General features: G+C 48.4%; 2 protein-coding genes across 10 annotated transcripts in view; one reads left to right on the top strand and one right to left on the bottom strand.

The window, feature by feature from the left end:
* Positions 1-851: 851 nt before the first annotated feature.
* LOC122384392 lies at positions 852-14,393 on the bottom strand. 3 transcript variants are annotated; one of them, XM_043371781.1, is made up of 7 exons: positions 14,103-14,393; positions 8,271-8,344; positions 5,956-6,087; positions 3,907-4,051; positions 2,975-3,090; positions 1,887-2,009; positions 852-1,151 (listed from the first exon to the last, which is right to left on the bottom strand). In XM_043371781.1, exons 2-7 carry the CDS (start codon positions 8,335-8,337, stop codon positions 1,024-1,026), a joined length of 711 nt encoding a protein of 236 aa, XP_043227716.1. In that variant the 5' UTR covers positions 8,338-8,344; positions 14,103-14,393; the 3' UTR covers positions 852-1,023. The 3 variants fall into 3 exon arrangements, with proteins under 3 accessions (XP_043227716.1, XP_043227724.1, XP_043227708.1); XM_043371789.1 differs by having other exon boundaries at positions 14,063-14,106; XM_043371773.1 differs by lacking the exon at positions 14,103-14,393 and adding an exon at positions 8,565-8,588.
* The window catches only part of LOC122384358 (rho-associated protein kinase 1-like), a 37,701-nt gene continuing 18,442 nt past the window's right edge, over positions 6,847-26,105 (top strand). The window contains exons 1-5 of one of the 7 annotated variants that reach the window (XM_043371752.1): positions 6,847-6,933; positions 23,194-23,376; positions 23,848-23,950; positions 24,423-24,482; positions 25,196-25,331. In XM_043371752.1, coding sequence (XP_043227687.1) covers positions 23,885-23,950; positions 24,423-24,482; positions 25,196-25,331 — 262 coding nt within the window. In that variant the 5' untranslated portion in view covers positions 6,847-6,933; positions 23,194-23,376; positions 23,848-23,884. Of the gene's footprint in view, positions 6,934-15,246; positions 15,270-18,092; positions 18,340-23,193; positions 23,377-23,847; positions 23,951-24,422; positions 24,483-25,195; positions 25,332-26,105 lie in introns of those variants that run through there. The other 6 variants (XM_043371762.1, XM_043371742.1, XM_043371712.1 and 3 more) reach the window with 6 other exon arrangements.

Below are 26,105 nucleotides of genomic sequence, written 5' to 3'. Positions count from 1 at the left end.
GCGACCGCGCTTTTAAACCAGCTGCCCGCTGCCTTTTAGATCTCGACCCGGACAGTTTTAAGAAAGCAGTAAAGGCGCACTTCTGATGGGGTTCCGAGAGGCTGTTATTGTCGGTGATCTGATTGCGTTTGACGTGTGCATTGAGTGCCTGGTGTGTGCGTGGGTGTGTGATTTCTGACGGTAGATTTTATTCCCATTTTACCCTGATGTATGTTTTCTTTTTAACTCTCTGTGACTAGAGACACAGAATAGCCACGCCCATGTGGAGTTGTCTGCCTTTGTCAATACAATACAATACAATTCAATACAATATATTTACAAACATAAACCTGGGAAAAATATGACTCTAAAACAGCACATCGTCATTTTTATTTAAACTCACCTGAAACGTCCCACCAGAAACACCGACAACCGGAGCAGAATTTTATTTGACAACCAAAGTATGGCTCACCTTTTGACAATGTTTTCACCCCGATTTCTCCTGCCAGTTTTTCTGTAGAGAGGTAGGGTGCAAATGGGAAAGGGTTGCTAATTAGGCACCTTACCCTACTACCACTAACTGATGGCAAGCGGTATTGAATGTGACCGATAAGCGCTCTTAACCTAAACAAACATACCTAATTAGCTAATCCGCAGCCAAAGCGAAAGTTGGAGATCGATTCCTAGACCAACCCACTCGGGTAACCAAAAGTGACTGAGGTGATCGCCGGAAGGAGGACACGGGCTAAATTTTAATGAAGCAACGAACACCGATGTACTTGAAGCTATTTAATGCCTTTCATTTTTTTAGTGCAAATAGGAATGGATGGTTGGTGTTTCTCCAAACCCTACTGCATACACAAAAACAACCACTGAAGCCTGTGTTTATTTATTATTGACCTTCTTGGTATTTGTAGACGGCGCAATACCGTAGACCTGCTTTTAACTTTGATGACATTACGTGAAAGTGTAATAAATGTTAGAGCATCTTGAATAGTTAGGTGCCCTGACCGGGATCATTACATGTATATAAGTGCGCTTTTCTTACTTGATCTTGGCAACATATTTATTCAGAACCTTCTTAAGCCTGCGTGCCAGAATGTTTGAAAGCCACGGCAGAGTTTTGGTGTTGAGGATCTTGTTATCATTCACCCAGTCGCTCATCAGTTTATCTGTAATTAAGCTCATGTCAAACCGATGCAGCGTCATTACATAGCCAATATGACGGGGCACACTGGAAGCGCTTTTTACACAAATGATAAGGTCAAACGCTTCACACAGACGAGTTGCACTGTGTGACAGCAAAATGAGATGCTCTGCTGATGAATTGTTACGGTTAATGTCGTAAGATAGGTACCAATAAACGTGTGTATCTTCTAAAAATAAACGCTTCAAAACACGAGTGCTCTGCGACTGCAGCAAATAACAATGCGAAGGCCAATTACGCCTAAAGATCGCATATGACATAAAGGGAAAAGGTGAGAACCAATAAGAAACGTCAGCGCCAAGCTCTTACGAGTCTGACTTGCGTCTTTCACGAGCGAGAAGTCTTTGCACGCCTTCGCAGATCACCGCACTCGGTGTGAATCCGTCTTCACACGATCAAATTGTAACAGAAGAGGACTGCATAGGAATTTAGTCTCACTGGATAACTGCCGCTGATATTCCGACTCGAAAGCAGATACTGACTCCTTGACTAACTCCTGATGGACGTTGGACACTGGGCATTCCATCAACCGAGCGCTCTTATAGGTAACGCCAGAGTATAGAGATCACCGGGTAGGGTAATAGGGTAACGCGGCCAACGGTAAAGGAGCAGCAAACGGGCGCATATACCTGCAAAATCGGACATAAAAAGTCTTCTTTAGATTTTTAAAATGAGAATAGAAAGGCTGACTTTCACTTACTCAGGAGCTCATTGTCGACCACTGCGACCTGCAGCTTCTCTGCCTTCATGGCCACCTTGACGTCCTCCACCGCCAGGATCTTTGAGTTTCGGAACGAGGCAACCACGGCCAGCTTCAGGTTAACTGTAACGGGGGATAGACACAGGTAGCCAATCAGATGTCTGCTGCGGCGGTGAGCGATTAAGAATTTAATATCATAAGTATTTCGGTCAATTTTTAGGCCAGGTCAAAGGTCAGGCCATCAGACTTCATCAAAGTTCACCTTTTCGCCCAATTCGACACTTGACAAATCGGCGCATAAATTTGGAACGAATGGATCTACATTCTACAGTGCTGTGGAAAAGCTTATGAGATAGCTCTTTTAAAATTCTTTCTGATAGATATGTTAAAGTTTTTGGGTTTGACCTATAGGAAGGTCAACGGTTTGGCTTCCAGAGGCCAAAAGCTGTCAAAATTGGTATTTTTTGTGAAAAAATTTTTTCTGCAATTTTTTTTTCTGCCGCATCGGATTAATTATAGATAAACATTAAAAAAGCTCATCTCGAAAATTTAACTTAATTTAGGTAAAGGTGATACCCTGGCCAGAAAAGGTCATGCCACACAACAGTCTATTTGAATCGTTGACCTTAACACACTTAAGACATTTTCATCGCTCTAAGATGTCTCCACCAAAAGTTATCTAAAAAACTCACGGACATAAAAAGAGGTCACGGGGAAATTTTCCGATTCGATATGCCATTTTTCCGTGGTACCCGATGATTTCCCCCTCCCACAAAAAAACGCAGTTCGATTCTCCTTTTGAGTTATAACGGAAAGGGTGCAAAGTGACCTGATCCTATAAGGTCACGGATATCAAAGTTCCAAGACCCACATTGCATAGATTGCTTCTTTGATCAATGGCTAAAAGTTTCAAAACGATCGTTTAGTCGGTGTAGCTATAGCGAGCATTAAGGTCACTTGGCAAAAGGTCACTGGAGTATGAGGTCACTTGGCGTGACCTGGTGACCTCACGTTCAGCGACATGCGTCTGAACTTTTCACAGGTGCAGAAAAATGCCTGAAAAGGCGTGCAAAAATAAAATAACTCACCGATTCTCAGGTCGATGCCAAAACTGAGACTAAAGGTATCGAATTTTACTTTCAAATCTCCCTTGACATTTAACTTGGGGAAAACGACTGTCATCTTCACATCGTTGCCGTCCAGCCTGAAAGTTAGATAAGATTAAAGTTAGCAGGTAGCTACTAGCTACTAACCACATTCGTAAAAGCATGCAAGCTACCTACCCATGCACACAAAATTGCCCATATCCGTTAGTAAATAGAGACTAGCAACAGAATTGGCAACAAGACGTAAGCACTCATCACTAAGAAAATAAAACAATAACAATGAAATATCGTGTAGTCATCTCGGCGGCCACCAGCTGATAAACTAATTCATTTGTGGATTGTAATTGCGTATTATGGTATCATTCACGAATGATATATGTACAGAGTACAGGTACTCTCCTGCCTATGTGTAGGCTAGGCGTTCATAAACTTCTCAATATATCGTAAATTAAAAGCGATATAAATATCGGAGGGTAAGTGCTCGTGTGGTTTGAAGTTTCCATGATAACTCCCAACATACTTGAATTAATTCCAGTGCCTAGCTAAAGATACAACCTTCCGCACGCTTGAACCGTCTCACGTGACTCTGGGGGTCTACTGTTCGACCCCACAGTTAGATATGGGGAATGGGATGCTGGATATGGGACGGGTAGTCAGTAGGTCAGGTCTCGACAGTTTGCCGAATATGAAAAGGGAGATGCGATTCGATCGCAGGCTATAAGATAAACAAACAGCACTTCCAAACGGATAATCGTATTCCGTTACCGATCGGTTTTCGGCTCTCGAATCACCAACTGAGTGATCTGACCAGATCGAGGATAACTTTATATTATAGGGGGCGAGGGTTGGGAGTCTGTGTGTGTAGGGGGGAGGGCCCGGGGGAGGTGTCTCACAGTCGGTGCCAGGGGTCTCACCGGACATGTCCGATGTGCGCCGAGCCCAGACCGGCCACACTGATGCCGCTGCCGGTGACGCTGAGTGAGCCTTTGGGGTTGGATTTGAAGTGGATACCTGACACGTTCTGCTCCGTGCCGACGCCGCCGTGGTTCAGCTTGGCCACTGCGCCAGTGTCATCAGCAATCACAGTGTGACAGTGCGTAATATCGGTCACAGTGTCACCATCGGCCAGCGTTACCATCGGTCGCAGTGTTGTGTCACCATAGATCAGTGTTACTATCGGTCACAGTGTCTGTCACCATCGGTCACAGTGTCACCATCGGTCACAGTGTCACCATCGGCCAGTGTTACCATCGGTCGCAGTGTTGTGTCACCATAGATCAGTGTTACTATCGGTCACAGTGTCTGTCACCATCGGTCACAGTGTTACCATCGGTCACAGTGTATCACTATCGATCTAAGTGTCACCATCGGTCAGTGTCAGCACGTCGGTCACAGTATCACAATCGGTCACAGTGTCACAATCGGTCACAGTGACATAATATTGGTCACAGTGCTACGATATCGGTCACACTGTAATAATATTAGTCACAATTATATAATATTGATCAGAGTGTCACAATATCTGTTAAAGTGTCACAATCAGTCGCATTGTTACAATCAGTTAAAGTGTCACAATCAGTCACAGTGTTACCATCGGTCACAGTGTTACCATCGGTCACAGCAGTGCCACCATCGATCAGAGTCACATTCGCAGAGGACAGCAACAACGGCATTTCTTCACAGTGTGTTTTTCTAGCGCTTTTCCACGTATGATGCCAACAAGCCTTGCACTGCACTCAACTTAGATGTGAAACTTTCAATGCTAAATAATTTAATCACTGCACCCACTTCCAAATAGGGTAAAAACTTAAAACACAGCGACCCCAGAGGCCAGAGTGCCGGTAGCCGATTATTAACCCTCGCCGGCCGAGGGGGGGGGGGGCGGGTGCCGCCCCCCCCCATAGGGTTTTTTCGCGATAGCTCCGAACACGCTGGCGATAGAGAGCTGAAACTTGGCATACCTGACCTTTGATCCAAGCCGCATCTTTTGACACCAACCGCATTTTTGGGTCAGGTCAGGTCACTGACCTATGACGTCATAAGTGAACCTCTGCACGGTCTTCAGATGTCGCAACTTCGCAACGCCCTCACTGCCAGAGGAGATGTCACAGGGAAATGAAACTTGCAGGATCTAGTATCCATTATGAGTCCCACAACTTGTATATCTCGGATTTTTCCTAAAGGTCATATGAGGTCAGGTCATTTTCGTGACCTCACCATTATAAGTCAATGGGGAAAAATGAAAACTGCTATTCTGGCGCCGGGAACGATCTCCAACTATCTCAAGCACACAGAATCGTGATTTGATGCACTCCTTGCAAGGTTAGATGCGTCACTTTTGCAATGTTGACCTTGCGTGACGTCATTTATGACGTCATCAAGGTCAAATTAGTTTTTCGTCAATAACTCTTGATCAAATTGAGCTAGCGAGTCGGGGAAGGCACCAATGGACTCAGGAAGGCCTGCCGAATCGAATGATATGCGACATGACCTCTTTCGACCAACTTCGTGACCTGGGGGCGCTGACCTGACCTTGACCTGAGGTCAACACCCCAAGTTGACCTGACCCGGACAAAAAGTATATCATTCGACGCGCCTGAGCGAGGTGAACACGATGCTGCCAAAATCGGCGCTCTGCGGCCGTTTTTTGCGAAGTTATTCACCAAAAACTGAACCGTACCTTGGGGCACTTGACCTGACCTCAGAGGTCACCGGTTGACCTAGGACCTTAAAATCGGGTACCAATCTCTGCGTCTCGTAACGGCGCACACGCTCGTTTTTTCCGCGACGCGCTAGCTCCACCAGGGGCGAAACGGCGAGGGGGGGGGGTCGTACCCGCCCCCCCCCCCCTCGGCCGGCGCGTATGTAGAAAACCAATAGGTCCGGCGAGGGTTAAGACTTAGGTATACAAGCATTTTATAAGACGCTTATTGTTCTTTGTTTTCGCACACTTCTATACCCACCTGTAACCAGATATAATCGGCTCAGCCGCAGCATGTCGGAGAATTTATCGGCGAGGCATCGGTCGGCGTGGAGGCCGCCACAACCCAGCCGGTGGCCCAGACTGCTGGGGGAGGGCGCCACTACGGCATCCACTGTCCGGAGAGAGGGGAGGGGCAGAGAGAGAGAGAGAGAGAGAGAGAGAGGGAGAGGGAGAGAGAGGGATGGGAGAGAGAGAGAGAGAGAGAGAGAGAGAGAGAGAGAGAGAGAGAGAGAGAGAGAGAGAGAGAGAGAGAGAGAGAGAGAGAGAGAGAGAGAGAGAGAGAGAGAGAGAGAGAGAGAGAGATAGGCGTAAATAAAACAAACCCTTTTCTTTATGTAATGTCTAACTTGTACCGTGCTTCGTTCTCATGATCAATCGTGCATTTTGTGCGATCAATATAGCAATAGTTTGGCCTACTCATACCGACCTAATCACCAAGAATACAGTGGTGAGTGGCATTCGAAATTTGCATGCATCTCAACAAAGTACAAATACCCCTACCTACGCATGCACAATATGCAAACTTGTATTCTTGTTTGTGTACCTATGGAGGTAGGTAAAACGTATTGTATCACGATCTGAAATTAGGTCTCTCTTTATCGACGTAAATATAGGCAGGTAAACGTCGGAAACTTGATGGAAATTTGAGGTCAAGGTGACTGTTACCGTTGCTTTATTGGGAAAATTTACTAAAAAGTAAAGTTCCGTTTTTGCCACTAAATCTTAGCCTTATATATTCGTATGATACGTTTTCCTGTACGATTTCCTACAGGGCGTGTACTGTGCGTTCAGTGTTCACCGCGCAAAGTGTGTGCTGAGGGCGGGAGGGGGGGGGGAGCTGCTAGCGCGCGCTCGTCTGGTGACGGGTCAGTGGGGTCAGTGTGTGCTGAGGAGAGGAGAGGAAGGAGTTAACACGCGTGCCCGTCTGCTGACCGGCGGTCTGTGTGTTCTGAACGTGGTGAGGAGGGGAGGGAGAAGTTGCGCCTGCAGTCTGCTAACCGGTCAGCGGTCAGTGACCTTTAACCCGCGCCCCACTGGGGTCTGTGTATAACACGCCCTACTGGGGGGGGGGGGGGCTATTCATAGCCCCCCTCCTAACTCCGAAACTACTGGGCCGATCGTCAAAATTCAAACGGCGTCTGATAGCCCCGGAAAAACTGTCGAGCGAAACCTAATTTCATTGACCTCGAGGTTACCGATGACGTCACAGGTCAGGTCAAAGTAAAAATTATTAGCACTTTAGCTTGTTCACATTTTGGGCTCTGGCCGCCGTCTTACAAGTCAGATCAGGCTCATTTTTGGTTTCCACACTCGTGAACAGATGGTCTAGATACCTTGAGGGTACCAAACTTGTACTTTGATTTTCAGGTCAGGGTCAGGTCATCACAGGTCACGAAAATATTATATCATGCGTCGGTCACGTGACACATGTTTTATGGTCCATTTTGGCCATAGATTTCGAATTTGATGTCGTCTGTGTCATTCGAGGTCATTTTGAGTCGAATTTAGCTTAGGTCAGGTCACTTTCAGGTCAAAAAGGTCAAATTTTGAAGTTAAAATTTTTCAACAAAAAAGGTGTCTATTGGATGCAGTTTGAGCTCGGGAACACGATGGTGCCATTTATATTGGTGTACGATGTCAAATACGTACTGAAAAAGTGATTTGAAAAATTAATAATTGTGAATTTTTTGCAATAATGCGTATAACTTGGCCATTTTTTAAGATATTTAGCTAAAACTTGCTAGAGTTAGTCATAATCATGAGTTCTGTCACATTTATTCCGGTTTTTTCGAAAAGTCAAAAACTTTTTGAAAAAATATAAAAGTATAAATTTTGAATATTATTATATAAAATTTTCAAAATTTTCAAAATTTTGAAAATCCGAGATAGCAGTTTGATAGCGCGGTCAATTCTGAGTCCTTTCATGCAAAGAAATTGGATCTAGCTTAAAAACTGAGCTCTTGGGAGCGATTGCCGTGGTTCAATGTTTTGCGTCGAAATCGGACGAACATGACGTCACTCTGACGTCATTTCCGGCCGACCTATGGTAGCTACGAAGTTCAAATTTTGACACAAGGTGTCAACTTGATGCAGCCGAAGGTACTGAAAGTTTGGCGTCGATACGTCAAGCGGTTTGGAAGTTATTGCAGAAAAACGGGAGGGGGGGCTATAAATAGCCCCCCCCCCCCAGTGGGGCGCGGGTTAATGTGTGCTTAGGGGGAGGGGAGGGTGGGGTTAGCTCCTGTACGTCTGCTGACCCGTGACCGGTCAGTGTGGTGACAGGTTCGTACTGACCTCTGGTGCTGGTGACCAATAGAAGCAGTGGCAGCAGCAGCCAGGCCCAACCAATGTGCGCCGCCATACCTAGTCTGCAACACAAGATACGGTGATCTAAACAAGCACTTAACAAGAGCCTGCACCTCCCCTGAAAAAAATAGCACCTTGATGCAGTCGGAAACCACTGGAAACATGACGCTGATTTAGTTTGTAGACAAAATAAGATACTTATTGATGTGGCTGCAATCGACCCAAACGCTTCTGCTCGAATTCACTTTTGAACTTTGTCACGAGTCTGTGTCATCAATATACCTCAAAGAATTGAGAACAACAGGACTCGTGTATTCTCGAGCCACACGCCAAGCAATAACAACCTTTGACCTTGAGCCGCCCGTATTTACTGCACATATATGGCAGCTCAGTGGCAGCCATATTATTACGTCACATCTCCCTTTCCTTACCGCCAAAACAGTAGGCACTACATCCCATCATCGAACAGGAACAGCAAATGAACATAGCTTCTGAACATTGAGCAGTATACGCGAAGACGAGCGTCAGAACACCCAAAACACTGATGCAGAACGGGTAAGCCCAAACAGGGAAAATGCGCACACAACGATAGCACAATTTCCACCGGCATGTAAGCACAAAACCTTTAACTGCGCAAACACACGACATCACAAGTTCCATCGATACCCGATACCCCGCCCCTTTCTCATTTAGTGACGTAGTCAGACAGGTACCCTGGCGGATGAGATTCGCGCGACGATCGGCGGACAGGCGTTGGTACTGCCGAGGGAGCGGGACGGACAGGGATATCAGGTGGCGCTGAAACTGGAGGCGCCAGCAGGGGATCAGGCATATCTGGGACCTGTGGGTCACCTGCCTCATCCGATGAGGGACTCTGGAAAGGGCGTGGCACCTGTTCCCGGGAACGGAAAGCAGGCAAGTTCAGCACCGGTGGGTTACGCGCTGGAGTATTTCGCTCATCACAGTCCACATCAGAGCCCACATCTCCAGCCAGAAGCTGCCGCCGATTCCGGCGGTAAAACACGCCATTCACCTTCACAAGGTACGAGCGGTGGGTCAGTGGCCTCACGCACACACCGAGTGACCATCTAGCCTGTCCGGGCAACCGCATGCGGATGGACTGGCCCGCTTCCAGTGGCTTGAGAGAGTGGGTGCCTCGGTTGTAGTATGTCGCCTGTTTAGCCTTTCGTTGCAGCAATTCGCGCGACACATCTGGGGAGCCGGGTGCCGTGAAATTTGAGCGCACCTGAGGCACGAAAGTTCGAGCAGGGCGACCAAACATGAGTTGTGCCGGAGAGACACCTATACCTTCCGTCGGTACGTTCCGCCAAGCAAGGAGAGCCCACTGTGGGTTTCCGCCCGACTCGAGTGCCTTTTTGAACAAGCGCTTTACCGTGCGAACAGCGTTTTCGGCTTTCCCGTTTGACTGGGGATAGCTCGGGCTCGAAGTGCAGTGAACAATGTCCAAACGATCTGTGTATGCTTTGAATTCTGCACTGGCGTAGCACGGGCCATTATCACTGACAATGGTTTCTGGGATCCCATACCGCGCGAACTGAGCTGACATGGCTTTTATGACATTGGTAGTTGACATTGAAGCCAACCGATCAACTTCGACAAAATTACTGTAGTAGTCAACCAAAACGCTGTATGCTACACCGTTCAGCTCAAACAAGTCAACAGCTATCTTTTGCCAGGGACGATCTGGCAGCTCGTGTGACATCATGGGCTCCCGAGACTGAGCAGGGTGATGTGCCAGGCACACTGTACATTTGAGGATGGTCTCCTTCAAAGCGCTGGTCATACCCAACCAGAAAACACACTCACGCGCAAGTCGAAGGGTTGAAGCGAGTCCAATGTGAGCACGATGCAGCTCAGTTATCACTTCTCGCTGCTGACTGAAAGGAACCACGAGGCGCCGGCCTTTAAAGATCAGTCCGTCTTGCACGGCCAGTTCGTCCCTGAACGGAAAGTAGCCCCTCAGAAGCTCAGGAACGTCTCGGCGATGCGCCGGCCAGCCAGAGCGCAACTGCCTCAGCAGCTGAGACAAAATGGGATCATCGGCGGTAGCTGATCGCAGCTTCATCAGTCTCTGGGGGGAGATCGAAACGCCTTTCGTCAGATCAACGTTTTCAAGTTGCACTGCACACGCCGACTGACTGGTTTCAGGCAGAGCTGCTCGGCTCAGGGTGTCGGCCACAAGCACTAGCGATCCTTTAGTGTACACTATGGTTATGTCATATCGCTGCAGTGCGAGCAGCATGCGCTGAAGCCGAAGAGGAGCATCCCCTAGGGGCTTTGTCATGATGGCCTCGAGCGGCTTATGGTCACTCTGTACTGTGACCGGCCTACCATACACGAACTGATCGAGCCGGGTCATTGCAAACACTATGGCGAGCAGCTCTTTCTCGATCTGAGAGTACGCTTGCTCTGCTGCAGTAAGTGAACGCGAACAATACATGACGGGATGTCCATCCTGAAGCAAAACCGCGCCTAGACCGGCTTTGCTGGCGTCACACTGTACGGTCGCTTCTCGCCTGGGGTCATAGAAGCAGAGGACCGGCGCCGATGTCAGAAGGTCTTTTATGGTTTGGAATGCCTTCTCACATGCCGGACTCCAGAACCAGCCGACATGGCGATGAGTCAGCTGACGTAGGGGATGCAGCACATCGGAAATGTTGGGCACAAACCGAGACAGATATCCCACCATGCCAAGAAATCTTTTGAGCTCGATTACTGATGTCGGGGCAGGAAGATCAGTGATGGCCTGCACTTTGGCAGGATCGGCGTGTAGGCCGCGATCGCTGAGAAGGTGACCCATCCATTTCACCTGACTCACCTTAAATTTGAATTTGTCAGGGTTCAGACGGAGATGACGGGAGCGTGCGCGATCGAGAAATGCCAGAAGGTTCTTATCGTGGTCCAGAGTCGCCTCTGCTCGCGTCTGACCACAGCCATAGATGACAAAGTCGTCCGCAATCACCTCTACACCGGAAAGACCGCTCACCAGTTCATGTATCGTTCGCTGCCACACCTCTGGTGCCGACTTTATACCATACGGGAGGCGTTCCCAGCGATATCTGCCGAAGGGCGTGTGGAAACAGCACAGGTTGGCAGATGCGTCTGACAGTCCTACTTGCCAGAAGGCTCGACTGGCGTCTACAACTGAGAACACCTTGGCACCACTAAGGCGAGAGGTCACTTCATCAAGTGTGGGCGTCGGGTAGTGCTCTCTCTGCACCGCCTCGTTGAGAGACTTGGGGTCTAGACACAGACGAATGTCTCCAGATGGCTTGTCTACAACCACCAGGTTAGAGACCCACGGCGTTGGGCTGGTTACTGGGGTAATCAGACCGTGCTTTGTCAGATCATCAAGCTTTGCCTTCAGCTTATCTCGAACATGTACACGCACGCGACGCGGCGGATCAGCCACCGGACGGACCGTAGGATCAGTGACGATCGCATAATCACTCAGCACACAACCGATCGAAGATGTGTCAAATACATCATGATACTCGCGGAGGACGGCCTCAGCTGTCAGCAAAGATGGCTGCTGTCCGATCATAGTCCCACCCTGTCGCGTGTCTGTGACCGCGGAAGTCGGTGTCGGCACGGCACGGGCGCTGTCGGTTCTACATACATGGGGAACGTAGTCCAATGGGTCGACATCATTGACCTGAAGAAGGCCCAGGTCAATGGATGATGACAGGCTGAGGATCGGGGTGACATCCTGTGCGACTACACGGCACAAAATCACTACACGTCGTTTGTCGGGCCCTTTGTACAGACTTAGCCGGGCTCTCCCCACTGTTGCTACCACAGACCCGTCATACATGCGCAGGTGAGTGACTCTGTTTTGCAAATGCCTGTGGGTGACGTCACCTGACACTCGCTCATATTCGTTGATACCGATAACATTACACTGGGAGCCGGAGTCAACCAGGAATCTGATAGATTCCCCATTGTCGGCGTGCATAGTTTTGTATACCCTGGAGGGGTCCATACCTGTTTCGAAAACAGCGCCCACGATGTATGGGTCTTCATCTTCAGGCGTTTGTACCGCGGCGACTCTAGGCCCACTGCCGTCTGGTGGGCGGCGCCGACCGTCTCCAGACCCGAACTGGCGTTGTCGAGGCGCACGAGCTCCTCCCGCGGCGCCCAGCGCTGCGCCACTGGTTCCAGCCGGTCGTCGCCGTGGGCACGCTATCCCTCCGGAGAAATGATTCTGGCCGCCGCACACGTTGCACGTTTTGCCCCACGCGGGACACTGTGTCCGTCTCATCACATGCACCCGGGCACAAAAGCGGCACTGGGCGCTCACCGTAACGGAAGACGGGGGTGCGACCGGCTGGGACACTGCGCAGACATCATTAGTGTTCTGTTGCAGCTCTTCTGAGCGCGCACCGGCCATACTCTGTTGGTCACGTGTTGACGCCTCTTCGGAGATGGCAATATTTATCGCTTCCTGCAGCGTCAGCTTCGACTGACGAAGAAGAGCGCGCTGTGTCCCCTGGTCGCGCACACCAATGACCAGGCGGTCACGAATCATGTCGTCCACGTCATGAAATTCACAAGTAGCCGCCAGTGAGCGCAGGGCAGCCAGGAAGCTAGCCACACTCTCATCCGGACGCTGTTGCCGGGTGTTGAACGTGAAACGTTCCAAAATGACGTTTCGTCGTGGGTTGCAGTAGGCTTCAAATTCGGCCAGGAGGGCCGGAAGGCCGTCCGCCTCCTGCCACTCAAAATGTGTCGCGATCTCTTGTGCACTGACACCTGCACAATTAAAGAAAGTCCCTAACTGCACCGCCATAGGCTTCGCAGCCAACTCACGGGCCGCAGCATAATACTGCCAGTCTCGGCTCCATCTTGCCCACTCGGCAGCCATATTTGCCGCCCCGAAATTCAACTCGGTTGGCGATCGAAGATTCATAGTGAGAATACAAGTAATGAAGACAATGCCAACCAGGCAAAATATCAACACGATGGGTTCAGTGTACTTCTGACACCATGTCACCAGTCTGTGTCATCAATATACCTCAAAGAATTGAGAACAACAGGACTCGTGTATTCTCGAGCCACACGCCAAGCAATAACAACCTTTGACCTTGAGCCGCCCGTATTTACTGCACATATATGGCAGCTCAGTGGCAGCCATATTATTACGTCACAAACTTGATAGGTATAATAGCTCTAAAGAGATATGCAGACATTTATAGGACAAAAATGCAGAATATGATAAATGCGTAGATACTCAAACCGCAAATAACCAATAATAATAAAAAAAATATAAATAAGCAAATAACCGAAAATAACCGGTGAAATAAATGCCCCGGTTTCGCCGTGCTGGTGACTTATGACTGATGACTGGTGACTGATGACTGGTGACTGGTGACTGGTAACTGGTGACTTGTGAACTGTGACACCGTGACGGTTCTACCTTTTATTGGAATTGTGACGGGTCCAACTTTCCGGGAAAGTATGATCCGCATTCACATTACCGATGAGATGGCAAAGTACGGTCCCATCTTACCGGAGCGATGCCAATACCACCCCCATCTTACCGGAGATATGCATAGTTCGCTCTCAAGTTCTACCGGTGAGATGTTAGAAGTCATGTCCCGTCTTATCAGAGTTGTGGTTCTGTGAGACATGATGAGACTTTACCGGTGAGATGTGGTCCGGTTCCGCTCTACAGATAAGACACCCATTACGTTTCCATCCCACCGGAAATATGAGACCGATCTTAGCATAGTTCTTACCAGTCCCAGCCTATATCTTACCAGTGAGCTGCAGCTCTGTTTTGGTTCGGTCCCATCTTACCAGTAAGCTGTGCTCCGGTCAGGGTAGCCACCGAATGTCACAGTCGATCGGAGGACGTCGACAAAGTGAACTGCATGTGGCGACACGCGACCGTCAGACCATTCAAGCACGGTGTGGTGGCCGTTCGCCCACCGCAGATAGCAAAGGTCAACTTCCCCGGCTGTCAGTTTATTGGTCGACGTTTGACACCTCTTTTTTCACTGTCATCACTTCTCAGGAGCTCCAAATAATGGATGCGCGGGGCGACATGGGTTCTGACTTCTGAATGGTGAATGTCAACTGAATCCTTTCATATACATACAGAGGAGCACTCAACACTCACACAGACAGTATTTCGTACGAATAGGCCTACTCATAGGCGGCGGAACGGGGAGGGCACCGGGGCACCGTGCCCCCCTTTGATTTTGGCATTTTAACATTAGCCCTATGGGCGTTGCATGGAAAGAATAGGACCAAAAGTCGGCAGTGCCCCCCCATTAATTGAAGGTGCTCCGCCGCTACCCTACCTATGTTTTAGGACCTTACGGAGTTAGGCCTATACCATACACCGACACAGCCAGACCAAACCTTTCCACCAAAACTCACACTGACACAGACACTGCGCTGTATTCCAATCCTGCGTCCTACCAGTCGGCAGCCTCTTCATTGTTTTAGCGCTTACTTCTCCCCTGGATGATGATCGAATTATTGCCTCGGAAGCATGCAATTACCGTAATGTTGAAGACCAAGGTATCTTGAAGAAAATAAAAAACTCTACCGTCATTTTCCTACCCTGCTTCAAATGCTGCCATATCACATCTCCGTGCGCCACAGTTGTCTTTTTCAAATGCTACTGTGTTGTGAATGGCAGCATATTGGCATATTTACGTCTGGACAACGAGTTGCGGGGAAAAGTGCTGATTGTGTTGCAGTTTTAGGAGCCGGTGATTAGGCTGGATTTTTGGGTTACTTTTTCGTTCTGATTCATGTATTTCATAGTGTTTGGCTTTTGAATATTTTAGTTCTTTCAGATAAATATTACTTGCCTTACAACTTTTGTAAAAACGTTTCATTTTTTATAAGCCGACGTTCAGAATCCTAAAAATACATCAGCACTACAATCATTGTAAACAAACAAATGGAGCGCACCACTTGGCTCTGTTCCAAGGCCATTTTTTAGTTTATCTGGTGGTTTTCTTGCTCTTGTACGTCGTTTTGTTGGATGTTTTGAATCCCTTAAGATTGACTTATATCATATTTTAGAAGCATGTTGACTGAAAACAATCTGAAGTATCCAGGAGGCTGACAGAGGTCCTGACTACTGAGCAGTGACGTACCCAAGGGGGGGGCCACGGGGGCCATGGCCCCCTCCTGAGCGCCGAAGGCGCTCAGGGGGCCCCTCAGGCCCCGGTATATTTTTTCAAACACTGGATAAAACGTCTTTTACTAGGAAGAAAAAATTATATTAAAGTTTCATTTATGTGCCCCTGGTTACCCGAGGGGCCCCTGATGACCCGATGGGCCCCTGCAGTCATCCGAGGGCCCCGGTTTCCTGGCCCCTGGTCGCCTAGGGAGCCCCTGGTAGCCGGGGCCTGGTCGCATGGGGCCCCTGATTGCCTGGGGTCCCTAGTCGCCTAGGGGGCCCTGGTAGCCGGGGGGCCTGGTCGCATGGGGGCCTCTGGTCGCATGGGGCCCCTGATAGCCTGGGGCCCCTGGTAGCGGGGCCTGGTCGCATGGGGCCCCTGGTTGCCTGGGGCCCCTGGTCGCCTGGGCGGCCTGGGGGCCCCGGGTGACCTAAGGGCCCCTTCGGAAGCAGGTGGCCCCCTCCTGGGCGAAATCCTGGGTACGTGCCTGCTACTGAGCAATATCAATATCAAGTTGAACAAGTTATGAAATTTTGGTTGATAAACGCAAGTTGATCGGGCTCATATATCAGCAAGAAAAAGTAAAATTAAAAGAGCTTATTGTCCAAAAACAAGCTATAATATTGCAGACCTTGGAGCAATACTGAAGAGCACGCTGAGCAGGATCATGCCTGAAAATGTTTACTGATGAGCGCATATTGATGTATTGGTATGAATATTGAATGATAACTACAACAGCAAGATAAATTAGTGCTAACTATCAAGTTAAAATCTAGAATGAATGGACTTGGGCAGTTTTACTATGCTTAGATGCTATGCAGATTGTAATGTGCATCAGGTACTCAGTGTCTGGCAAATGAAACATGCGATCATTCCATTGCTACTGGAGGAGAAAGCTTGGATCACTAGATCCACTTTATGTTGATTATGATGTTAATCATCATCACTATATTTCTTGAAAAAAGGATTGTAGTAAAATTGTCAATGTGACAATCCATGCAACGATGTGATCATATTATGTGTTCATAGTCATTCGTGATAGTCATTATTGGTCCAATATACAATGGCAAAGCTCTCAGTCTCAGCGTTTCTTCCTGTGGATGGCCAGCAGTGACTCAGAGCTTAGAAGTATTAGTTTTCTTCACAGGGCTGGGATAAAAAGTACTGAGGGTAATCTTCCACCAAGGAACTCTACTTTGACATGGTATGAGATGTAGGCACAAGTAGTTAGGTGCTCAGTTCCTATAGTCAGTACTCAGTAGTTGTGTATGTTTAGTCGGGTTAGCTTAGATCAGATTGTTAGTTTTTCAATTTGCCAAATGTCCATAAAAATGTGACTGAGCAATGAGCATACCTGAACCTGACTATCCTGACAGCTGACCTAACCTCAATCATCACACATATTTGCAGCCTACCCAAGACCTGCATGGCAGTAGCACCCAGTTATAGGTAGGTACTCACCCTAACTCAATCTTACCTGCTAACCTTCAACTTGCCAAAAGTTAGCTCACATTGCCAAGCTGTGTCCAGGGAAACAGTCAACTGAGGAACTGGCTCATTGGGTGGCTGGTGTGAGTCTGTGCATTTAAAGTGTTTCTTCTCTGAAGCTGCTCTGCACTGCTGTATGTCATGTTAGATGCTCAGAAAATGTGGGAAATGATTACTAAGCTACTTTAGTGCTTTGTTAATGCTTGAGACATGAACAAGTAGATCCTGCAGGGTACAGCTATGAGTTAGGTGCTAGGTGAGTATGTTATGTGAATGTGCTGTTCCCTGTTTGACCGTAAGTATACAAACAAGCACAGGGTCACAGTTATATTCAATCTCCACATAAACATACAACAAAAACGGCCATATAGCCTAACTCCGAACACACCACAGGTAACTTAAGCCTTTGAAGGCACAAAAATGTTTTGATTAACAGGACAGGTTTACAATATATCCTCCGTCCTTGGGGGATCTTGCTGCCAAGTTGAGGTATGATGACTGAACTTCAGGATTGATCAACCTTTTCTTAGCCACTGCTTATATACGAGAAAGACCAAATGCTTGTTTGTTTTGATTTACAGGACATGTATACAATATATCCTCTGTCCTTGGGGGATCTTGCTGCGAAGTTGAGGTACGATGACTGAACTTCAGGATTGATCAACCTTTTCTTAGCCACTGCTTATAAACGAGAAAGACCAAATGCTTGTTTGTAAACTGCGTTGAAAGTTTAATGATCCACCTTCAATTCTGACATGAAGGCACAAATGAAATAGTTCCCTCTCCTTTTGGAATACACAAAGCAAAATATTTAATAAATTTTAGTGGATGGACAAGAGCAATTAGCATAGCTTTCCCTCAAGTTAACTTCTGGCACTGTTGATGAATTACACTGACGCTTATTCGCTTCATATTTTGTAACAAACGCGCTAAAACTGCAATATCACAGCACTATATGCTTCTTGACAAAATGCAATAATATTGAAAATTTAGCCCTGATGGCATTCATTCTTGGTGGAAACGTAATTACAAAATATTTTGTAGTAACTATTGAATTCCGGCCGAAAACAGTGCACGGTTTAAAAAAGAATCATTCCAATGACGGTCCATTCTTGCGGTCCTGAAATCGCCACTATTTCCGGCCTCTCCAACGCAACTCGTTGTCCAGACGTAAATATGCCTGTGTGAAGCGTTGATTGAAAATGTTTTGTGATGGGAGTGGTTCGCTCTTTGAACTTTTCATTGTGATTTTCTGATAAATGTGATTCGAATTTAGTGCTGAATGTCTATTATAGTTCAGCGATATATTCCTGCTCCCTCATATTGTGACAGTCTAGGGAACTCCAAAGGAGTAGGCGAAGCAGGGAGACTTCAAGACCGCCTTCCACCCGAGCTGCGGCGATGAGGTTGGCATTTTCTCAGCAGAATAGTTGCTAAGAGTAACCATATAGGAACATGCAATAGTTAATAAATAGTTAAGTGCTGCATCTGAGGGACTTGCACAATAAGTAATGCTATTGTGTTATGTGCCCATTAATAAGCCTTCATTCTTCTCAAGTTTGACCCGCTTCAGCTTCAAAGTATTACGAGCCAATGTATATGGTACAGTCCTGATATAGGCTAAGGCTATGCTAGGCTGAACTCCCTATCTTGCTTTATGTCAATATATTCAGGTGATACCTAACCTGTGGACTTGAAGCAGGTTAGGTATCTCATTTGCATCTCATTTGCAAAAGCCCAGCAGTTACCAATCAGCATGGCACTGTTATCTCTCCCTGGTTACAACCTATTTACCAACTTTGATCCAAACGAGAGCCATCTGGGGTCAAAGGGTACTCGCGGTGTCTGTATATATGTGATAGACAGCATCCATGCTACTGAGGTAACATTTACCAGGCCCACATTGACAGAGCATCTGTGGATCAACATCTCTCTGAAGGGTAATGATAGGCTGATCATGGGCTGTGTCTATCGGAGTCCGTCCCAGGACCCTAAGCAGAGCATTGATGAGCTTGCTGGTCTTTTTCAGTCCGTCATTGATTCAAAACCGTCTCACGTGCTGATCTGTGGGGATTTTAATATTCCACAGATCAACTGGGCACTCAACTTTTGTGCAGCACCAGAATCCCATTACGCTCACAAGTTTCTTGGCTCCATTCATGATTGTCTACTATTCCAGCATGTTTTGGCACCCACTAGGTACAGAGAAGGGGAGTCGCCTAGCCTGCTAGACCTCCTATTCACTAACGAGGAGGGGATGCTGTCTAGCCTCGAGTACTTACCAGGTCTGGGTAAGAGTGACCACATAGTAATGAGATTCAATCTCAAGTGCTACAGTACCCGTTCCGAGAATGTACAGGAAAGGTTAAACTTTCACAGAGCCAACTTTGGACAACTCCAGGAGATGATAGCTGAGGCAAACTGGGAATGTCTGGCTTCACTGGACATTGAGGCAGGGTACCAGTATTTTAGGAATTCTCTGACCTCTTTTGTTACTGCCACTGTTCCCACTGCTAGAAGTTCCAAATCGAGGAAAAATATCTACATGACGAGCCATGCCCTTAGGTTGAGGAAAGAAAAACACAGTCTTTGGCGCACATACACGTCCACTAAGGATCCATTGGACTTGGCTAGATTTAGAGTCTGCAGAAATAAGCTTCGAGTCCTCACACGCAAACTCCGTAGAGACTTCGAAACTCAATTGGCTACCGATTTGAAAGAGAATCCGAAGGCCTTCTGGAGGTATACTAACTCGAGACTTAAAACAAAGACAGGTATAGGGGACCTTCGAAATGGCTCAGGAGATCTGATGAGTGATGATAAGGCGAAGGCTGACATTCTAAATGCGCAGTTTGGCAGTGTTTTTACACAAGAACGGCTCACAGACATTCCAACCCTTGCCAGCGCCAGCACTACTCCAGAGGTAACCGATATCCGAATCACACCGGAGGCCATTGAACAAAAGTTACAGGCCCTCAACCCGTCCAGTGCTCCTGGACCAGATAACATACACCCAAAGGTGTTACGGGAGGCACGCCGCGCTCTGAGCCGACCTCTTTCGCTACTTTTCCGGAGATCTCTGGACTTGGGCATGGTTCCGCGGGACTGGACACTGGGGAGGATAGTACCTATATTTAAGAAAGGGAACAGACAGGACCCTGGCAACTATCGGCCGGTCAGCCTTACCTCTGTTGTCTGTAAAATACTGGAATCCCTCATCAGAGACACAATCTATCAGCACTTCTCAGAGAACCACCTGTGGGCAGACTGCCAGCATGGCTTCCGGCCAAAGCGCTCCTGCAGCACCCAGCTGGTCAAAGTGCTTGATGACTGGAGCAGGGCCCTAGAGAATCATAAGCCTGTCGATGTAATGTACCTGGACTTCCAGAAGGCTTTCGACTCCGTTCCTCACCAACGACTCCTCTATAAACTCAGGAGTCACGGGGTGAGCGGCAAGCTGATCACATGGATCGGGGCTTTCCTGAGAGCCAGGAGACAGCAGGTAGTGATTAATGGTCAGTCATCTGACTGGTCGGAGGTGGTCAGCGGGGTACCCCAAGGCTCGGTCCTGGGTCCACTACTGTTCTTGATTTTCATTAATGACATGCCTGAGGTTGTTGGTTCCTCGCTGACGATGTTCGCGGACGACACGAAGCTGTACTCCACGGTAGCCTCTACTCTCGCTGCGTCTAGCCTCCAGTCTGACCTCGAGGCTCTGGTCAACTGGGCGGACGCCTGGCAACTCCCCTTCAATGAGGCGAAGTGTAAGGTCATGCACCTCGGACGAAACAACCCAGCAAAGCAGTATGTGATGAGAGACTCTGAGATGAGCGTCGTGCGGGTGGAGAAGGATCTGGGCGTGCAAGTCGATGACGAGCTGAAGTTCAGACAACATGCTTCAGCAGCCGTAGCCAAGGCCAACCAGATTCTCGCTGTGATTCGTCGCTCATTCGTGCTGATAAACGAGTGCACGCTGCCGCTGCTTTACAAGTCCCTGGTGCGCCCGCACCTCGAGTACGGCAACCTCGTGTGGGGCCCTTTCAACAGGGCGGACCAGAAGCTGGTGGAGAGGGTACAGCGCAGAGCTACGCGCATGGTGGCCAACCTTCGCCACCTGCCCTACCAAGAGAGGCTCAGGGCTCTGAAACTTCCATCGCTGTACTACCGACGCAAACGGGGCGACATGATATTCACCTACCAGTTGTTCCATGGAGGGGTTGATGTTGAAGTCACGGATCTCTTCTGCCCCGCCACGGGTGCCGTTACACGAGGTCACCCACACAAGCTCCGCAAGCCAGAGGCGGTCAGCAGACTGAGGAGAGCTGCATTCGCAGTCAGGGCCGTGAACGACTGGAACGGCCTACCTGCTCAAGTGGTCAGTGCCCCCACCGTGGACTCGTTCAAGGCGAGACTCGATGCCCACTGGGGACATCACTGGTATCATATACCAGACACGGATTAACAAATGGCAAAAGGGACAGGAGCTCGGTTAGAACGGGACCTCAAGGCCGAGTTGGCCTTTATTATGCCCGAACACCGTAAGGTAAGGTAAGGTTGAAGATTCCCGGGTTTAAGGTACTACCTACCTATGGCAGGAAACCGCACCAGCAATAGGGATGAATTTGTGCCTGCCCGCATGCCAATCTTTTGGATCTTTAGTGACTCACTAAAGAAATGTTGATAACATGCTAAAGAGATTGGAGGATTGTGTTTTGCGAAGCATGCAAATTATGTGAAAAGGGCTGATTGCCCATTAGCTGCACTCTATACTGGGCTTATTATGCATGGCAATATTGGTCCTGGTCAGTGTTTTGAGTTTGCATAACTTTTAACTCAGTACTGAGCTAGGATGCATGCAAAATCAGCTGCCGATCTCAATTCCATTCCATTCCACAGCATTTACAACCTTACACAGACTGATAAGGAATATTGTGCACCTTAGAGATCTCATTGGAATGCTTTCCTATTTCCTACATTGTAGGTAATTTAACATTTCTAAAAAAATGTGTATTTTTCTCCACTATAATGACATTTAACTAAGTCAAAAACAATTTTTGCCTTTCAATGTCTACCTAGAAGTTCGTCTTTGGATTGCTAGGAGCTTACTTTTTAGTCATACTTTTGCACTAAAATTCAGGCAAGAGAAGGGATAATAGTAAACATATCTTGTCATATCTAGATTTCTTGTATTAAGAATTAGTGTGAATTGCTTAAGAGCTGTAATCACATTGTTCACAAATCATCACATATCATCACAAATCATCACAAATCACAATGTCATGGGAGCAAAAAGTCTGGCACAGTGCTTACTTGATATAGGAATGACAACCAAAACAGGACATATAATCAACATTTTTTATTGAGGACAGAGGAACTGCAACACTTGTGGGCCCAATTAAACTGAATAGTATTGGGAGACGTCCAAGCACTAACTATGAAAGTGCAGAGACTGAATCGAATAGGTGATCTTATCCTAGGAACAGGACCTGGGAACCTAAGTCAGACAGTCCAAAATCGCCAAGAATATTGAGAACAAAAATTGCAAGTTGATCGCCCCAGTGGTTACTGAGATGAAAGCTTCTCAAGGCGTTACCTACCGCGAATGGTGGCCGGTCGGCCACTCAAACTCGGCTTTCCGTTCATCTACGAACGACTTTGCGATTCGCTCGCTCGTAATCATATTTGACGATCTATCGAACACCGATATAATTTGCCGTTTGTCACTATGTGATCGAATATCGCTACATTTATCGATACGATCTGAAGCAAAGGGATCATTCTTGGTGTGAAAACATTGCTTTCGATGCTCCACGATCGAAACCACCGCCACAGCCAGGTCAATGCTTTCTTGCAAATGATATTGTAGTTAGCGCCCAATAGGCAACAAACACAATAAATGATAATTTTACATGGCACGACACGCCACCCAAGTGGCCGTAGGGTCCATACTGGTCACCTCTGGCTTTTGATGGTGATCTCCACTTCTCTGCTGGCTTTTAGAGTAAGCTCCTTCTCACTGCGTGAAGGGTATTTCAGGTGAGAGATTCTCGCTAATAGCCGTCATGGAGCAGCGCCGGAAAGCCACTGTATCTCTGATATCCTCAATAATCCATATTCACTCTGATAGTGCCATAATCTGTCTTTCAGTCAAACTAATGGAGCAGAACACCGTTAACCTGTGTGAATCCCTGTCCCGCAGCAATGAACTATAAACTCCCCACGGCCGAGTTATCTGACTGACGATGTGGTGTTCCCTGCAGTCTGGAGGACCGGGTTCGCGACCCGGACCGGCGCGGCCGGCTGCAGCAGCTCGAGAGCGACCTCACCAACCCGCGCTCGGTGCTCAATGTCGACTGTCTGCTGGACTCGGTACAGGCCCTGGTCGCCGACAGCGACCACCCGGCCATCAAACGCATCAAAAACATCGACTCATTCCTCAACCGGTGCGTACGGACGATCGCGGTCATGACAATGACTACTTACTGGGCAGTGGATATACTTTTGGGATTACAAATTATAAGTGTTCTGTATTTTATTTTATTTTTTTTTTTGTAGAAAGGTGGTTGAAGGTGTTTTTTATTGGTGCTTCTTGGGCTCACGTATTATGTAAATGTAAACGTTTTCCTTGGTGTCTTTAGATTAGATTAAATCATGTAACGATGTCTTTGCAGTGTACCTACTTTTTTTCTCACGGAGGAAGATAGTCGATATTTACTTCCTTGATACATACATTACATACATCATTTTCGACATTTAAACTTTCTATATTCGAGGAAAAGGTCATTCGTTTTGAGTTATTATCAGAGTCTGATCACGCACTCTGTCACGTCTGACTCTGGCTCTGACTCTGATCACGCACTCTGTCACGTTTGACTCTTGCTCTGACTCTGACTACGCGCTCTGTCCCGTCTCAGGTACTCGTCAGCGGCGCACACGATCGAGAGTCGCCGGATGCGAGCCGTGGACTTTTCGCTGATCAAAGTGATCGGGCGGGGAGCGTTCGGCGAGGTTCAGCTGGTACGTGGCCCTCCGTCAGCTCGGGCGAGAGTGGGCGCCGGGCGGTTAGGAATGTGGGTGGGAAGCAGATCGGTACTACACTAGTTGGCACTGACGGAATGATTAGACTATTTTGCATTGTATCCGTGGTATGATGTAATTAAGTTGTCTTTTTGTGAGATGATTTTGTTGGCGCTTATTTGTTGGTGTGTTGCTATTCAGTTATGTCGTTTCGTTTGGATTTTTTGGTAATACGTTTGCCGGCTACGGGTGTGGCCCCCATCGGTACCTCTTCTCTGACCCCTTCACTCCCGAGCTGTGCACCGGCGCCAGTGTAGTCCGATGGAGAGTGAGGGAGCGGCGGGCGGTGTACCGCTCCCCGCCGCTCGGAGTTCGGTTACCTCCCCTCCCCTCCCCTCTGCACACTGACGTGCCGGCGGCCGGCGAGTCATGCTGTCGGCCTGACACCCCACCCCTTCCCCCGCCTCTCCAGGTACGACACAACTCGACTCGGCAGGTGTACGCCATGAAGCTGCTCAGCAAATACGAGATGGTCAGTATCGCACGCGGACGATGAGCAGGATCGGGCTGGGAATATTGGGTTGGAGTAGGCCCGGCCAACCGTGTTAGATTAGGCTAGGTCGGACCGGGTCTTACGGAGCACGGGGTTGTGGCAATGCTGACTCATTGTTGGGGCTACTGGGCAGACGGGGTCGGAGAGTGGGTGGAGGAGGGGAGGGGTTCTGAGGGGAACGCTAGCCGGACAGGGCTGACATATGTCAAACGTGCCGGACGACCGGCCCTCGGCTGACCCCTGACCCATACAGGGGGTGTGTTGTCGGCTGACTAATGTGACACATTAGTCAGCTAGCTAGCTAGGTTAGGTATACACAAAGGTGTGTATACCTAACCCCGTGTTTGCTGACGTGATTTAATGAACGTACAAACCCGCTGCTTTTGTAGACCACGAAGTTCGCGAATCGCGATCAAATCACGGTCTATAATCTAGGGCTGCCAGAGCAGGCCGGACAAATACACTTCGTACTGGGTCAGGCCTGGATGGGTTGACGGAGGGGCTGGGGAGGCCAGACTTCAGTAATTGACCGTTCTTGAGCTCCTTAGCCGGATAGTGACCGTCCTCTGCCCTTTTGATAGTCCTTTGGCCGTTCCCTGGCCTCCCTGGCCATTCGTCGATCGAACCCCCGTTCAGTTACTGCCCCCTGAGTGTCCAGTCTTCGTCTCACGGTGCCCATGCCCCGTTGCCAGATCAAGCGGTCGGACAGCGCCTTCTTCTGGGAGGAGCGTGACATCATGGCGCACGCCAACTCGGACTGGATCGTCAAGCTGCACTACGCGTTCCAGGACGGCCGCTACCTCTACATGGTCATGGATTACATGCCTGGTGAGTCGTCGGCCCGCAGTCGCCGGCCAATGCCAGCTGTTAGTTGTCTCATAGTTAACAGGCTAGGGTTAACGGGCGATGGTCCGTGAGTGTTAGAGGTTCACATTCATACCTCACAGTATACATGCACCATACAGCCTAGAGTTCATGTCACTGTCCATGGCTTACAGTTAAAACGGTTGACAGCCATCAGGTTCAAAGTCTGCAGACAACAATCTACCGCCCACTCTAGTCGTCTCACAGTGTACAGACCGTGTCTTGATATGACTATAGTTGAACGGCGTGTCGAGCTCCTGTAAGAAGCAGACGCTCAGTAGAGCTGCTCTAGTACGAGCACGGCTGATGCGACCAATTGCTTGGGGTGGGCCATGTGTGTGTCTCAACACAGCTTTCTTGTTATCTTTCATTATTCAGGAAGTGTGGCAGGTCGACCAGGCCCCACCCGAACTAAAGAACTTTTTCCGACCCTGTTTGATAACAACGAGCTAGTGGTGGTGCTAAACCATCGCGGCTTACCGGGCAACGATAAGATTGCGTCGTTCGCCGCGATAGGGGTGATAACTTGTGTTTACAATGAGTGTTGTTCGCATGCTAAAAATGGCAGCGACTAGTCTTGGTTTCGCTTACTAGTTTGTTTGTTTTGGCTCATGTGCTAGGGTGAATTCAGACGGATATCTGCATTATTCGAGCCTTCTTAACCCAAAACTGACAGACCACTGGTTGTTCTCGAATACGCTACTTCGAAAGTATGGCTGGGCGGGGTGGGGTGGGGGA

Source organism: Amphibalanus amphitrite, unplaced genomic scaffold, assembly GCF_019059575.1.
Source record: "Amphibalanus amphitrite isolate SeventyFive unplaced genomic scaffold, NRLGWU_Aamphi_draft 000014F_arrow, whole genome shotgun sequence".
Taxonomy (NCBI): Eukaryota; Metazoa; Arthropoda; class Thecostraca; order Balanomorpha; family Balanidae; genus Amphibalanus; species Amphibalanus amphitrite.
The sequence above is the reverse complement of the archived record's forward strand: the minus strand, read 5'-3'. Positions and strand labels throughout refer to the sequence as shown.

Excerpts from the sequence above, each read along its gene's own strand:
- LOC122384392 (XM_043371781.1), bottom strand. The coding sequence starts at position 8,337 with ATGGCGGCGCACATTGGTTGGGCCTGGCTGCTGCTGCCACTGCTTCTA. Across the intron at positions 6,088-8,270 it reads ATTGGTCACCAGCACCAGAG|TGGATGCCGTAGTGGCGCCC; the intron begins GTCAGTACGAAC and ends CTCTCCGGACAG. Across the intron at positions 2,010-2,974 it reads TGGCATCGACCTGAGAATCG|TTAACCTGAAGCTGGCCGTG; the intron begins GTGAGTTATTTT and ends CCCCCGTTACAG.